We start from the raw sequence: 17037 nt of genomic DNA on the forward strand, positions 1-17037 counted from the left end.
AGGAGCTGAAGTTTTGGGAGTGTTTTGTAATAACATTTAAATACCAATCCAGAAGTAAAGTGACTCGGGAGGGAGGGAGGACAGGAGTTTGGAGGGCACACCAAGATGCTGACTTGGAGCAGAAGTATGAATGGCCCTCTGTGATTCTCTCTCCATTCATTAGGAAAGATAGCATTGGGAGTTTACATTTCCATGTCTTAAGCTATTCTTTGCGAATATCTTCTTTTTTCCATCTGTTATAACAACACATGAATTCCCTCTATATTACACTACAAGGTAACTTGATTCTAAATATCCTGACTGTTCCTGATATGCTGACAAAGAGTATGTGCTTTCTCCTATATATGCTTTAAACTGTCTTCTTCAACACACTCCTTTTTCTAAAACAGTGAAAGACACACAGTCCAGCAATGTATAATTGTGTGTGTAAACTGAACTATGTGAAAAAAATGTGAAAAGCAACTCACTGCTTACCTTCTGCATTTTTCCGAAGTTAAAATGAGAAAGGGTTGCAAGCCAAACAAAAAGGAAAGATTAAAGAACAATAAAGTTGGCAATGATTACCTGGAAACACAAAAGCTAATAAAACAGTCTTAAGAAGTTATTTGCACAAAAATAATGAAAAATCTGTAGAAATATGAAATATTTTGTAATGCAAAAGATGAGAAACAGATGTATGAAACATTTGTTTGGAGGCAAATTTAGAAATATTTGTTCGGCTTGAAGAAATTTACAGCTAGATTTTACACTGATTGCCCAAGAAAGGGCATAAAGTAAAAAGGACACACGTCAACTCACTAGTCCTCTAGAATTTAAATAAGTCATTACAAAGCCTTCCAGAATGTATGCACATATTTGTGTAATTCCTATCTGAACAAGATTTCTTATAATGAAAAGAAGGTTTTCCATTGCATGAGTCTCTATGTTACAGAGAACCTTTCACAACTATTAAGGGTCTATGCTCAAACTAAAGTTACTTCCTCCAGAACCATAACTTCCAGTGGTAGGAAATATCAACCTAACCTAGTCTAAGTATTACAGCATGTGTTTGTTGGAGATAAGTATAAATTAAGGCCATTTTAAGACAGCTCTCAAACTCTTCTTGCAAAGATCAACCCAAGAAGTTTCAAAGACAGATAAAAATAATACTGAACTAGTATTAAAAAAATTCTGTCTGCTTTACACGTTATTATTAAACATTCTCAATTCCAAATCCATTGACAGTGTAACAGATAATGTAGAAGGTACAATTAATGAAAGCATTTCTAAGTATGAGCTGGTTCTACTGCTGCCAGAATGATAAACTTCTATTCCTCAACCAGTCCTAAAAATAAAATTGGGATAGAAAACCAGACAGCAGTACTATTATTTTATCTGGTAATTTTCAAGATGAACTTGAAGAATGCATCACTAAAGGTGGGTACTCCTCATGTCTGAAAAGAAAAGCCTATACCTCCAGATGTGATGTTGATGAGTAATGGACATTTGCATCAGCCTAAAAGTTTCAAGCAACTAATGGGTAGAGCATATACCATACAAACAGATGCAGCTCTGCACAGTCTGCTACAACTCTAGTTATATTACCTCGATGGTTCTCCAGATCCATATCAAGTTGCTGAATGACCTTTTTAAAATGGTTTGTTTTTTCTTTTACTTCTGCCAGCCTGACAAACAGACAATGAAAATCAAGGTTAAAAATATGTTGTAAAATACTTACTTTATTTTAGACAAAAATGCAGAGAGAAATCAAGAATAAAAATTGCAAACCGAAATTTATCAAAACCAAAAGAATATCAGGAGGATTATTGTTATTATAAAAGGTATATGTAAGTAACCTGTCACTTTAGTCCCAACAGTTATTAAATATAAGTACTGCTGCTCCTTTTTATTAAAAAACAATTTTTGTTGAGTCATCCATATTTCTTAACTTACTCAACTAGTCCCTCTGCTGGTTGCTATTCAGCTTTGCAGAGGTACAACATAACTGGTAAAGTGCACCAAATAACTGTAGTCCTTTAAAATTACTTATGTGTTCACTAAAATCCATTAAGAAATTGCAATGTAAAATACTCTGCTATATAATCAATCAAAGTGTGAAAGAAATTACCTTAAACACATTTCTATGTAAAGTCTCAAGTATAATTTTTTGTTATTGGATCTTTTAAAAAATTCTGTTAAGCAACTTCTTATCTAATTACAGCATCAACATATTAAAAATTAACCAATAATTACAGCTGGAAATACTGCTTAAAAGAACTTAAATTTGTTTCTAAGATATTTCATGAATTATCTCAAATTTTCTTTAAATCAAAATAAAAATCAAAACCTCAAAATCTCAAAATATTATACTGTTTTAACTACCCTCCAAGGACTTTACTATTTATTATAAAATTTACTTGACTTTCTCGCAAATCTTCAGAAAGGCCCAGTACCCAAGAATCAAGAAGCAGTATCCTTTTACTCTTTAGAATGGAATTTTCTATAAGCAACTTTGTAACTCTTAGGTTTTGAGAACACATAACAAACTTCAAAATGTGACTGCAGTGCAATGTGCCTCAACTTCATCGATGTCCCAGAGGAGTAGCTTTTTACAGATGAATGTCTTCTTCAGCCTTAAACAAGTTTATGTCAGAGCAATTACCAATTTATATTTTCAAGGCATATTCTCAGTAGTCATAAGGGATGAAAGTATTTGATTATGCAGATCTAAATGTTCTATCACTATAAAGGTTGTTTACCTGAAACAGAAGAACATATTCTATTCTCTGTGGAATGGTAACACTAGAACAGGTTTGAAAATGTGGTGATGTTCTAAAAGGCTATAGAAATATATGATGGAATTCAACTGTCTTTAGGGTGTACATGTAATTGATAGCAACAGTATAATGGGGTTACTCACTGTCTTTCCATGCTTGCTATTTTTTGACTATCGTCTTTAACCTATAAAAAAGTATGACAATGTTAACATACAAAATAAAACCTATAAATGAAAAAAGGAAAAGAAAAAAAGGATTTCTAAAAGTACAGGGAATAGAAACTCAGCACATGAAATCACAAACTTGCTGTCACATTGTCCAACAAGAAGTGATATGATTCAAGTGTTATCTTTTTCAAATGTTTAAAATCATACATTTAAAAATCAGATACACTTACCATTGGTCATTCAGACCAATAATCCATATGGTACAGATGTGTAGTTACATAACGCAGCATAGGCCATTGTAAACTGATTAAATTGCTCCTGGATTAGTATATGTGTTCAGTACCCACAAGGATACTGTCTGGAGTTATGTTACAGAGATGTTCCATTGGATCAGTTTTCCCAACCAATATGACTTGTGAATTGGATCAAGTCAACTAGCTGAAAAGCTGCCTGTGCCAATTTTGTTTTCGTAAAATCATTGAATGATTTGTTCTGGAAGGGACCTTAAAGATCATCTATTTCCAACCCACACATCACCTCCCCTCCAGCCCCACTACAGGCAGGGATGCCATGCACTCGATCAGGTTGCTCAGGGTCCCATCCAAACTGGAACACTTCCAGGCAGGGAGCATGCACATGTTTCAGTGCCTCACCACTCTCATAATAAAGAATTTATTCCTAGCATCTAATTTAACTCTCTCATCTTTTAGTTTAACATAGTTTCCCTCTTGTCCTATCACTATCTGCTCATGTAAAAAGTCACTCTCCCTCTTTTTATAAGCCCCCTTCAGGTACTGGAAGGCTGTAATGAGGTCTCCCAGGAGCTTTCCCTACTCCAGGCTGAACAGCCCCAACTCTCAGTCTGTCTTCACAGAAGAGGTGCTCCAGCTCTCTGATCATCATGGCACTCCTCTGAACCCACTCCAACAGGTCTACAGCTTTTGGATGAACCTGAAATATCCCAACTGTTCATAATTTCAGATTATTTGTGCTGCTTAGAACGCAAGTAAAGGCAAGATTCAAACTCAAGTACTTTCAAGTATTATCAGCCCTAAAAATACTGACCCAGAGAATCTTTTACATAGCAATATTTTATGTTCTTGCCTGCTTTAGTAACCTCTCTCTTTCCTCTTGTGGAGATTCCATGTTCTTATCCTCAGCAATAATTTGATCTCGACGTTCCTTGAGCTCATGGAGCTTTTCATACAGATGCACAGCTTCCTGTTTCACTCCAGATTGTGCTATTTCCTGTTGGGAAAAGCAAACACCTACCAGCTATTTTCAGATGGCAAGAGAACATTGTAGAAATTATGCTTTAGTTAAGCAACACTTATCTATATATTGCAAGTGAAGATTATTTCTTACAAAAAGCACAGAGACAGTATAAAAATAAAATTTAAAATCCATATTGTCAATATTGCATTTTCTAGAACGGAATATCCCAATTAGCTAATTCTTGCTTTATGCTTTATGAGTTCATCCTCAGGCCAGTGTGGAATAAGAAAATCAATCTCAGACAATCTGAAAATTTAAAACATATCAAAAAATTAAGTCACAAAAACCCTTAAGAAGGATATTAATTTAGAGAGTTATTCTAAATCAATCAAATGTCACAGAAAACATCTGAAACTGCAGGAGTAACTAAATTCAGGAAAGCTCACTGTTACTATCAAAATTTTGTATTTGGCATCTAGCAAAAAGAATTTTTTACCCAAAACTGATTAGAAATTATAGGTCGAAAATAGAGAGGCAGCTTTGCCTTCCCATTCTAGGGTATGATCCTGTAATAGCTGAAAATTTAAGGAAAAAAATTAGGTATTTTTCTACTGTATTATTTTTTACACTGAAGTTCAGAGAAGATGTGTACAGAGACCACTTGTTATCATACATACAGCTCTTAGATTCTCTTCCTTTACATTTAATACATCCAGTTCCTGCTGTTGAACAACCAATTCCTAAAGAGGAAAAAAGTGCAAAATTCAGATAAAAATTACTACTTGATTACTTTTCGGTTCTAAACCCTAGTATTTATCAAATGCTGTAAAGCATCTTATTGCTGCTCTTAAAAATTTTAAAGACAAGACTGTGTCCAGTTCCTTCAAGTAACTCAAATGTAATAACCACTTACTTTCAGCATCCAACTTTTCTATTACTCTTATCATTGTTATTTACAATTGGGCTATGACCAGAAAATTGCCTTTTTTCTACTATTTTTTTCTTAAAATCGGTACTGAGGGTGGAACTTATTATTTCTACTTCAGAAGTTTAGAGTCAGATTTTAAAATCTGAACTAGCCACTACAGTTTCTTCATAGTCCAGAAAGAGACAGGTAAGCCCTGTCTACTGATTCAGCTCATCCTAAGACAGCTGGGAAACACTGGTGTCATCTCTGCATAGACTATACAGAGACATTTTTAGCCTGTATAACTTAAGGTAGATCATGTCAGAGAGCCTAGAAATCTTACTCCTGTTGTTATCAGTAGGATTAATGAAGTCACAAAAATTTTATAAAGCCCACAATTTTTTCTGATATATTCAGACATACAATAATAACAACAGAAAAAACCTAGTCAGATTCACTTCTGTACACAAGTAGAAAACTTTCTACTCAGGTGAACTACAAAAATTGCTGTGGTTATTTTTCCCTTTTGCTTGCTTTTTACACATGATGAAACATGTAAGTATTGCAGTGGCTTTTAAAATCTGCATGTCAGTCCCCAAATTTAAAATTAAAATTAGGAACACCATTTATTCTTAAAAAAAGAAACATAAAAAGAGAAAGTACTTGGTCTTATTCAATTGCTCTACTTATTTTCAGGCGCTTTTACAATTGATTAAGATACCAGCAAGCTTTTTTATTGTATTAGTCTGTTGTAAAGCTCTTTTGTACTTAAATCTAGAACCCTTGAAGCCTGCTTAAAAAATATTTTAGGTAAGTACAATGAAACAAACCAACCTGGGAGAGTTTTTCATTAGCAGCCTTCATCTCCATATATTTAGCTTGACCTTCCTGTGACATATCTTTCATTATGTCATCTGCCACAACCTTTTCATGTTCAATATCTTCTTCTACAGCTTGAATTAACTTTTCTGTGCTGTAAAAATACAATGTTCTTGTAACTTTTACTAGTTGATGTTTTTTGTAAGCACTCATTTCAAACTTCAGTATTCCTTCACCCTCACTGAAATGGTCCTTTAGCACAAAAACTCCAGACTCTAAAAAACAGGAGTTACCCACTTGTATCTAATCCTCTTGGAGCTGGATTAGCTATACAAACATTCACACCATGAAATACAGAAGCTGAAGAATTCCCTGTCCCTACAATACCCACATACTGTTTTCCAGCACTTCCAACCTGTCTAACTGCATAGGCCTCAACACTGGTAAAAGCAGACTACTCCCTCTCAGTTGCTCTTAACAGGTGAATTTCCGGAGTAACAACTGGCAGTTTGAAATAAAGAAGTTGGTAGGTGATTTCTGAATGCACATAAAGAAAACATATAATATAGACATCAGGACTTGAGATTACCAGATGACGATGAAAAGATTACTTTACTTTTGCAATGAATTGTTAGAATTCTGAAGAATGGAGAGTGAGTTCAGCATCTTAAGCAGTGTAGAGTTTTTTAACCACGCAATAACTAAGAAATTAGGCATTCCTAACATTCTCGATTCATTAATTTAATCTTGTTAGGAAATCAATAGGCTGCAAACATAAAAACGTTACCACTGCAGCTATAGTGAGCTACAAGCAACTGCCTTAGCAGATACGAGGAACACATAAAGAACTGTTCTCACTGTGTCGTATCAAGTCTAACAGTTTCTTTGAAATTCGTGAAAGCCAGAGAGTCAATTTAAGAACACAGGTAAGGGAAATTAACAAAAGCTCCTGAGACCCTGAAGAGTATATCTTCCTTTCCTTCACTGTTCTTTAAACATTGCTTAAATGGTTTGTTTCCAGAGTGAATTCTTTCTTAAAGAAGGACAAAATCAGCTGAATACCTTCCTTCAGGATTTTTTTTCTTCTCTTTTTCATTAACTCTTCCCGAGTTGCAAGATGCCAAAAGTTGTAAATTGTGTAACTGACACTATTGGATCAAAGATTGCAGTCAAGAATGCACTCAGGCTTAAGAGATGATGCAAAATAGAGGAACTGCACAATGATAATCTCAGGGTAAGGGAATAATGAAAATATCACAGAAACAGAGTAGATTTCATGTTGGAATGGACTTCTGAAGGTCATCTGGTCCAGCCTGTGCACTAATCAAACATTGTCATCTAGAGCAGGTTTTCAGTGTCTTAGGCAGGTTTTCAATATCTTGAAGATCTTAAAGAAAGATCTATACTCTCCAGGAATCTGAGGATGTTAAGTACAAATTCTGTCATGTGACCAGCCTGTGCTGCAAAGATGCTTTGGACTCTGATGATGATGATGAAACAAATCAAAGTGATGATCTCCCACTTTCTGCAGCAAATCTGGAGTGCATAGGGAATGTCCAAGAAATACTGGATGGTTGTATCATGACATTAAATTTAACACCCTCTTGAGAGCGGTTGGTTCAGACCCAGTCCAAAGAATGAGGCCCTCACTGCAAGTACACTAGTTTATGAATGTATAATTATGTTACATGTGGTAGTGGAAAGAAGTTATTTTTAAGCTACAAGACTAGTTTGATACAAGACCTGCTGGAAAGCATGGAACTGGGAGTTGGTAGGGGGCTTTCATGTAACTTTCCTATTGCACACTCCTTCATGCCTCAGTCTGGGCCTATGAAAGCTGTTGTAACATCTCAGCAGTGACAGTTTCTCTCAGATCAAGCTCAACTGAAGACACAGAAGAACAGAGAAATTGTGGTGAAGAATTCAAGAAAATGTTATGGCTGCTAATTTCCAGAAGGAATCTCCACACTAGATGTAATTCTCCTGGAGGGACTGCAGCGCTGATTAGAGAGAGTATTTAAGTACAAACACAGTACCTTTTCCTGCAGATCACTGGAACATTTAGGGTGGGAGAGAAGAACACAGTTTGCTACATTTCTTCTGGGTTCCAAAATACCCTGTGGAAGTAGTGGCATGGCAATACCACTCTTGAGAGCAGTAGTGTCTCCAAGCTCTATTGTATATTTCTCCTCTATGCCTGAGACTGCAAATACGCACAGCAGGGTAAGGAAAGGACCCTAGTTTTCCAGGCCCATCTATTTAAACTGTGTTTGGACACATTAAGGACTACCCTGTTTACCTGAGGCAACTCTCCTTTTTTTATGTAATATGGACTCCTGGCTAAATACTACAAGATGATCCAGCATGTTTTTGAGACTAGAAGTGTCTGATTTAGTTGTGATGAATCTTCTCTGGAAGAAAACTTCTGACAAAAGGCTGAAACTGATTGCTTTTCCAAAAGACAATAAAAATGTCAGCACTTTGTGGCTGTCACAGAAACACAATTCATTAACACAATTAATTTGAAGACTGTGGATGAAGCTGAGTTGGGGATGAGGCTTGGAAAAATTGCAGAATGTTAAGAGATGTTAAGCAAAAAAACAAAGTGGCAATAACATCAAAGAAGGATAGTGAAGTAAAATGATATCTCCAGCCACATATTTGAGAGGAATGGAGAATGAAAGGAGACTGAGCTGTTCCGTAGTTTGATGGTGTGCATTGGACAGAATGAGCACTAAAGCAAGCAAAAATTTATTTGACACAGTGTTTGTGTATCAATATAATCCCTTTTCAATCTGTATACATATATATGTTCCCAAATCAGTGCAAATATCATTTGTTTTTAGAACTTCTTCCTGAAATATAGCCCTTACAACACATGTCCTTAACGGTGCTTGCAATTCTTTGTAAATAATGAGCTTTGTGTATCACACCGTGCAGCTTCTACGATGATACTTCCAAAACACAAGAATTAACACAGATTTAACTAACTACTAGAGAGCTTTACTTCAGTATGCAAATACCTTGACATTTTCCTCATTTGATGAATGATCACATTAAAAAAGCAAGTCTTTTTCTGTCTCCAGCATTTCTTTAATTGATTATAACTCAACTTGCTTGTAAATTACCTATGGCACTTTGACTCAGTGCTTCCTCTATGATCTGGAACTTGACACTTCAGCATAATACTAGTAGACATTCCTATTGGCTGCAGATCCAATTAAATCCAAGATGATTATAAGAAGTTGCTCAACTTAGTCAATCTTTTGCTAAGGATTTTCCAAGTTTATTATTTTTTTTACACTGCCTGGTTATTCATCAAGTACAAAGGTTGAAGCAAAACAAAGTGCTGTTTCACCATGTTATTTCTTGTCAGTGCATTGAAAAACCCACACATGTGTACATATGCTGCCTTTAAGAAGCAACAGAAAGGTAAGACACTTGGCACATCTAATTAAAAATTCAGGCAAAGATTTATTAGTGTAACTTTGTTGCTAGTCTGGAAACAAATACATCTCAAAACTTCAGGAATTACTATGAACCTTGGACATGCCAAGTTGTTAAGTAAATTGTACTTCATTAGAAAGCTGGGGAACAGTCTCTGAACAGACTACCCGATTATATAAAGTCTATTACCTCAATTATTAAATGCTAAAATCTTCAAAGTTCTCAGAAGAAAATTTTTAAGAAAGCACTTCTAATTACAAGAAAATATCAAAGTATTACCAATGTGTTTCCAGGTTGAGTTTCTTTCCATAGCAATTAGTTTAAACAGCAATTCTTAAAGTCTGATTCCGGTAAAGAGCTAAACTGCAACTAAAATTACAGATGCTTTCCTGTTCTACCGATTTTACAGGTTCACGCACACAAAATGCAGGAAACCACATTTGTAAAAAAACCCCTAAGCTTTCAGTAGAAACTGAAGTAAAAACTATGAACTGTTTTTCACTAAGACACACGTACAACTTAAATTTTCAACTTGATTTTTATTAACTTATGGATTAACTTTAAAAATAATATTCAATATATTTTCCCCACTCTATTAAAGACAGTTCTTTTCTTAAAGTTTGCAAAGTGCAATATTACCATTAACCTGTATTTCTACATTACCAGTTTAAGACCTGCTCTGTTTCTGAACACCTTGGAAGCAGTGCCTTTAAGGACCAAATATGTCCTAAGATCCAACTATTAAAATAGTTCTGGAGTTCTCAAACTGCATCATGTTTTCCACTAGCAATACATAAACTGGCTTCAAAAACATGCAGGCCACCAGTACCATCACTGACAAGAGCAATACTTATGGCAGGACATAATTCCACAATGGCTGTTGCTGCTAGTACCCCTTGTTCCTGATAATGGCTCAAAGGCACAAAAGGTTTATGAAGTCTTTTTGTATTTAATGTAAGTTTCCAACAGAAGTAGAAATACACAATCGATCAGAGCAGAGTAAGTGGCTCTTATCTTCCTCTTCTTTCCTAGAAGTTATTAAGTCTCCGGGCTGATTCAGTTAGGTGAATGAGGTCAATCCTCAGACATGCAAATACATAGAAGCTATTAAGTGACTTGATCAATTTGTTCTATGACCTCATCTATTCCATTCTCATTAGCAGAGGCCTCCTGGCACTTTCCTTAAGGATGGTGGAGTTTTTTAAAATCCGACTGGCTGCCTGTATTTAGCATTGTTCATGCAACTAAGCTTTCTTATGTAATTTCCCCCACTCTTCTCTCTTAAATTCAGTGAATACTCTGTACAGCTCAAGACACAATAAGCACTTTAAGCAAGTACCTTACACTCCAGCTTTCGGGTCTTTTTTACTCTGGAAGACAGAAGTCTTGGAAGGAGATACTGAGATTCACTTAACCCACTATCTTTTCAGATGCTTAAGAAAAAATGCAAAACTTAAACATTAATCTACCTTTTACATAACATTTTCCTTCAAGTGTGGCACAAACAGGGTCTGATTTAAAATCTGCCAGACATGGTTCAAAATGAATAGATCCTGCAAATAACGCCTAATTCAAACAGAATAATGAGTGCCACTTCCTCTGAGAGACTTTAATGTCACAGCGGAACTGTGTACAAAATTTGTAGGAACTTTGCTGAATTTCAAAAAATAAAGCTCAAATCTGTACAAAAACTCTATCACAAGAGATTGAACCATGTTTACTTCGTGCAATACGGAGGTCCAGGTTTATGCCATATGATATGTTATATTAGGGACAAAAGCGAGATTAAAATACCAATCTACTAGTTAAAAATTCACAAAAAGTGCTTAATAACTTATTTAGGAACATAAAAGAAATTAGACTGGACAAATCAACCATCCATCTACTGCAGTATTCTGCCTCTGTCAGTGGCAACAAGGGAAATTGTTTAGGGAGAGCATGCCAGTCTGAATACTTTCTGCAGTTTACACCTACCACAGTCTTCCACTACCCACAAAGGCTTTGTCAGGAATATTAATGAGTACAGCCTTGCCTATTCGTTTTACACATCTATGAAACTTCTACCTATTAACTCGTCTAACCAATTCCCTTTTTATTTACTGATACAGTTTGCTTACTGGATTTTAAGTTTGGCTCAATTAAGGGAAAGCTGAATTCATTAATTCTGATAGCCTCTGTTTTTCTGCTTAATTTTGCATTTCTAAGTATTTATGCAGAACAAAATTTATTAAATTATCATTGAAATAACTATACCTATTAATTTATTAAACTACCACAACAGTAGACACTGGTATTCTGGTCTTGGTATACAAAAGTGTTGTTTTTTACTAGGCTCTAAACATGAAACATTCTTGGCTTGTGATCTGGGTTGGAACACTGTTCTTGAATCCAGTGACTGCTGACTGCAACATTACTTCCCAAACTGTAAGTTTTATATGGATGTGAACTACTCTTATTTTTGAAAGACACACTTGAAGAAGAAGGCATTTTAAAAACTGTTTCATAAACATAAAATTGCTGAAGAAAGAAATGCAAAAAGACAAATAAGAAGTGGTTTTCTGAGAAATGGACAACTAACTGATGGCAGCCATTGTAAGTGGGTGAATCATCACTGAAACACATTTGAGACGGTTTTATATCTCAGACAAATTCCTCCACAGACAGCAGGAATGCCTCCTGTACATATATAAATAAATCTATTCTTTTCAGAAAACATAAGTATTTCAAGGTATTGAGAGTAAACACTCCAATCTGAAAAGACTGCAGCTATGCTAAACTTCAACACAGAAAATTAGAATGAATTTAGGTGATACAAAAAAACCATACAATAAATGTTTTGTTGAGGGTCTGCTCTAAAGATGTTTTAAGGACTAAACATAGGCGTTTTTAAAACAACATTATTTTAAAAGGTGTATTTGAATTAATTTGCAGAATAAACTTCCTCTTTGACACTCTTCCAGATTATGTGGGAAAGAAATCCTTTTTCTACCCAGTCAAGCTTCATTTCAAATTTTAAAACAGACACCCCTATTAATTCCAATATATACTGGTTATATTTTGGATGATCATCATATAAAGAGCCTTGCAGCTCAGAGTTAAAGCACTAAGTCGTCAGGAACTTCAGGTCTTTTTCCACTAGGAAGATTAATTCTCATGCATCACCTGACCATAAATTAATTAAGAAAGACATAAATAAAACTGCATGAAGACCAGTAGAACTTTTCTTTTAAAGTGGCAGCATTAAAAAAATACCAGATCGTATTTGCCTTTAACAGTCATCAATGAGACATCTTCATTACCAGATTTTCTACAGTATTTAATTGTCGCCATTCTCTTTTTTTCAACAGGTCATTTGTGAGGAGTCTGGAAAGAACCTCTCTAATATCCCCACCCACCTTTCTCAAAACGTTACTAAATTAAGCCTCAAAAACAATAAAATCACTTTAAAAGATAGTGACAAAGAGATTCTTGGACGTTTTATTAACCTCACTGAACTTCATCTGAATAAAAACAAGATTACTGAACTGCATAAGAACAGCTTCTGCAATCTGAAAAAACTCATAAATCTGGATATCAGCAACAATCATATTAGCACAGTTCATAAAGCAGCATTTGCAGGATTAAATCAACTCTCAGTGTTGAATCTATCCTATAACATGATTGCTCAACTAGATTCAGATGCATTTACTTCTCTAGAAAGCCTAACGGTTTTAAATCTACAGTATAACTTACTGAACTACTTTCATATAAAATCATCTTTTAAATTGATTAAAATTGTTTTAGCTGGAAACCCATGGATCTGCTCCTGCGACCTCCTTGACTTACAGATATGGCTAACTGCCTCCAATGTTACATTGGGTAAGTTTTGGTAAGAGCAGCATTTCACATTTGTTTACACCGAACAGCTTTACCTTCCTTTTTTTCTGTTGTGGATAATATCCACCATCAACTTACCCGCATTTTGCAGTAATACATCCATGAGATTTTTTTAGATTAGGGTGTCAAAACATTAACAATATCTCACAGTCTTTTCACCGCTCACATTCACAGAAAATGAAATCAACACTACATGTACGTTACCAACCAAGGAAGAAATCTCCATCAAGATGGCTATCCAACCAGCTGACTGCAAAATTCAAAAAACTTCCTTAGAAAACACTGTAACTTCCACTCCTGTCATTAACCTTAGAAGTATTGCCTTAATAACAGCTCTGACTCCAAACATCACTGGAAACAATGGAACACATGCAGGTAATATAGAGATGCTTCACTTTGCTGCTTGTAAGCTGTTTGATTTGCTGTTCCATGACTTTATACCATTTTGTATGCCTAGCACACTGTCATTCTCCATAAAAAGCCAGGGCTACAGAACAAGCATATTTCCAGGTTCTGTTAGACAGTCACATACATTATGGTGCACGTTAAGCTTTACTGAGTAAGTGTTCAAAACCACACAACTTCCCAAAAGATATTGAATAATGATGATGAAATTTCAAAGCTCTGAAATTCAAATAACTGCCTAGATGTCTACCTAACAAAAGTAGGAAGGAACTTAAAAAAAAAATATATATTTAAAAAAAAAAAAAAACAAAAACTTTTCCCAAACTAACTGGTTTTTACATGTAGTTGTTTTCCTAAAATGTGAAAGTGTGACCCTACAGATTTTACTCCTGCCCTCAGCTGTGTTCGGTATAAAGGACATGGATGTGCCTGTCACATATTTTTTGGAAATTTCAGTGATACTCTCCTCACCTTTCTATGTTAATTCCATCATTATTCTCTAATACTCTAGTTTGGCTTTTGGCAAAGCATCCGTATCAATCTACAGATATATACACAAATTATGAACCACCACTGCCACACATTTCTTTAGCTGTACCAGGCTATAATCTATTTTAGAACTGTGGCAGGCACACAAAACCAGCTTCTAGATAAAGACTAATGGCAAGTATAGTTTATTGACATTTTTACTACAAAAGAAACACAATTGAAGGCATATACCAAACAAAAGGCGTAATATTTTAGGGTGCAGACATCATCCCCACACAGAAAATTAAGCCTGGGAAATAGAATTTGAAGTCAATTACTGATCATTTTTTTCCAAAGCCTAATTTTCGTATTTAAATTTTGAAAAAAAATTATGTTATCTTTTATATGTTCCTGGAACTTTATCTGACTTTGAAACTATTATTTTTTATAAATATGCATGATAGATTTATATTACTAGGAAATATGAGATGCACATATATTTTTGGTCTCTGTGATGTTACTGACTCCTTAATAGCATAGCAATAACATTACGCTAAAACTCTGTAGACACTCAGTAATTCTCTATCGTTTATTTTGTGAGTTCTCAATTTAACTATGAAAAAAAATCATACTAGAGCCCTTGCTAGAATTCCTCATGAAAACTACTCTTCTTTTTTCCTGTTTGTTTTAAAGAGTTACCACTTCTTGGCAAAAGTTGGACCTTTCTGGCGGGTGTCCTAGGGTTTGTCCTAGGCACTACACTCCTGATTTTTACTGCTGTAAAATGCCCAACATGGTATCACTATGTGATCAGCTACCGACACCGTCGTCTGGAAGAAAATGACCCAGAGAGGTTTGAACAGGAGTTCTCAGCTGACATGAGCCCTTCTCCTTCAGTACTGGGTACAAACAGTGAAGAACCCATTGTAATCTTTGAGAAAATTCAAGCATTTGGGGATGGAGAAGATGGATTTATTGAGGATAAATACATTGATTCTTATGTAAATGAGGAGAGTTAATGTCTTAAACAATGAATAATGCACTGACTTTTCAAAAATGTCGAACACCTGTACTTCCATTTTACACTACTCATGTACAATACAAAATGAAGTTATGTACTCTATCTCCTTTCATCTCGCCAAATCTATAACAAGGTTTTGCTGCATCAATCATGAAGTTCAAAAATGTAGTGGTGTGCATGCACTACTGGCAAAACAAATACTTCAAAACATGCAAAAATACTTATAATGCATGTTTTATGAAAATCTATTTATGTCAGGGCATGGGGAGTGCTTACTGTATATTGCTAAACATGAACAAGTCTTTAAAAAGTAGCAAGTGAAGTTGGCACAATCACTAACGCTTTAATTGCGAAGAGGTCTAGAAAAGAAAAATAATTTCTCTAACATTTTGAAGCAGACCACAATCAGACTGGGGATTGAATCCAAATCAGTGTTGTCACAGCTCAGTGGTCTATTAGCCAAAACCAACACAATCATGTAACACAGCATTTGGGTATTGTTCTACCTAAGTTAGCAGAGTAAGAAAGACCAATTGCTGTATTCCCTTAAATGTGTACGTACAGTACAATGACAAATTATCATTCCAGCACACCTAATGCCGTTATACCTTAGTTTGCTACTGAACCAAGTACTTTCTCTTCAGATTTCCTTAACACTTTAAAAATGCATTCATCGGTAGAATTTGTGAGCTGTCGAAAGCAACAGTATTATTGAAATGTGACTTGTTATAAACTGGTAAGCTGTTTTTTCAAAGTGCTTATTGATATATAACATCTCAGTCTTGAGATTGCTTTCAGTGGTAACAAGTACAATCATGTATCTTTCTCCTGCACATCTCCTGTCCCTAAATCAAACATCTCAAAAAGTCACTGTTTCAGCCTACCGCTGCACAAGCCCTTCTCCTGGCTTACAAATTCCTATTGGAAAAATCTCGCTGTCCCTATCTTTCCCTCTACACAACCCTACCTTACCAGATAGGTAAAGATCTAGTTCCCACTTCTGCTTGCTTTCCCCACTCTGTTACTCCACAACAAAACTCCCAAAACTGAGGACTTTGACAGCAGATTGCCAAGACAGGAGTCTCCACCATCACCTAACTCTTCCTGGACGACATGGTAAGTATCTCCAGGGCAGTTATTGGAGTTTAAAGCTAGGAACTCTAGCTGTAACCTGGTACTAATGTATTACCTTGAAACTGTTCAAGTATCACGCGTAATATGCATCCCACTGTTGAGGTAGGAGGTAACACCTCCATTTTCTGGAGTTCAGTTATGGTCTTAACAGCTTTGGAGAAGCTTATACTTAATGTACTTACGCTTGTCTTTCCGTGAAAATTTTATCCATACTCTGAGCGTCTTGGTCATTCTGAACCTTTAACTTAAAAGATATAATATTGAAATACAATCAAGTTTGTAATAAATCATAGAATCATTTAGGTTGGAAAAGACCTCTAAGATCAAGTCCAACCCTTAACCCAGGTGCCACGTTCACCATTAAACCATGTCCCTAAGTACCATATCTATGCATCTTTTAAATACCCCCACTGAAATCGATTCACTTACTGTTACTGTGGGATCTATTCCTGGAACACTTAGTAAAATACTGTTTCAGCCTCCAGACAAAGTGAAAATTTAACATTTGCAAAGCATTTTTCTCTTCTTGATACAGACATTTACTTTTTTAATCCGGGAACAAAGTTGTTTTAACCAAGAAATATTCAAATCATTTTTCAAGTGAGCAAAACAGCCCTTTCTGAAACTAGATTCTTTTGTTTATGGACAAAGTGATCACAATGCCATTCATGCCTTAACACTTAGAGGAACACTATACCTGTGCTAGAAAATAAAGAAAGTAAAGGAAGGAAAAAACTCATTGATGTTGTGGCTGGCCATGTCAGAGACCTATTTAATACTTATTATGCAAGAGACATTTAAAAGGCTGAAGACAAAAGATAA

The 17037-nt window shown here is 35.3% G+C and overlaps 2 protein-coding genes across 8 annotated transcripts in view; one reads left to right on the forward strand and one right to left on the reverse strand.

Annotated features, from left to right (window-relative positions):
* The window catches only part of IFT74 (intraflagellar transport 74), a 36087-nt gene that overhangs the window by 15106 nt on the left and 3944 nt on the right, over window positions 1-17037 (reverse strand). For 4 of the 5 annotated variants that reach the window (XM_027708254.1, XM_027708252.1, XM_027708251.1 and 1 more), the window contains 7 exons: window positions 16398-16459; window positions 5880-6018; window positions 4816-4878; window positions 4028-4171; window positions 2900-2940; window positions 1585-1664; window positions 475-477 (listed from right to left, as the gene is read on the reverse strand). In XM_027708254.1, the coding sequence (XP_027564055.1) occupies window positions 475-477; window positions 1585-1664; window positions 2900-2940; window positions 4028-4171; window positions 4816-4878; window positions 5880-6018; window positions 16398-16459 (532 nt within the window). The remainder of the gene's footprint in view (window positions 1-474; window positions 478-1584; window positions 1665-2899; window positions 2941-4027; window positions 4172-4815; window positions 4879-5879; window positions 6019-16397; window positions 16460-17037) is intronic. The other variant, XM_027708256.1, reaches the window with a different exon arrangement.
* Window positions 9169-16943, forward strand: LRRC19 (leucine rich repeat containing 19). Of its 3 annotated transcripts, none has more exons than XM_027708257.1 (5): window positions 9169-9296; window positions 11643-11735; window positions 12656-13169; window positions 13362-13562; window positions 14754-16943. In XM_027708257.1, the coding sequence occupies exons 1-5, from the start codon at window positions 9270-9272 to the stop codon at window positions 15077-15079; spliced, it is 1161 nt and encodes a 386-aa protein (XP_027564058.1). In that variant the 5' UTR covers window positions 9169-9269; the 3' UTR covers window positions 15080-16943. The 3 variants fall into 3 exon arrangements, with proteins under 3 accessions (XP_027564058.1, XP_027564059.1, XP_027564060.1); XM_027708258.1 differs by having other exon boundaries at window positions 12659-13169; XM_027708259.1 differs by lacking the exon at window positions 11643-11735 and having other exon boundaries at window positions 9198-9296.

Source organism: Neopelma chrysocephalum, unplaced genomic scaffold (genome assembly GCF_003984885.1).
Source record: "Neopelma chrysocephalum unplaced genomic scaffold, ASM398488v2 Primary Assembly neopelma1_95854, whole genome shotgun sequence".
Lineage (NCBI taxonomy): Eukaryota > Metazoa > Chordata > Aves > Passeriformes > Pipridae > Neopelma > Neopelma chrysocephalum.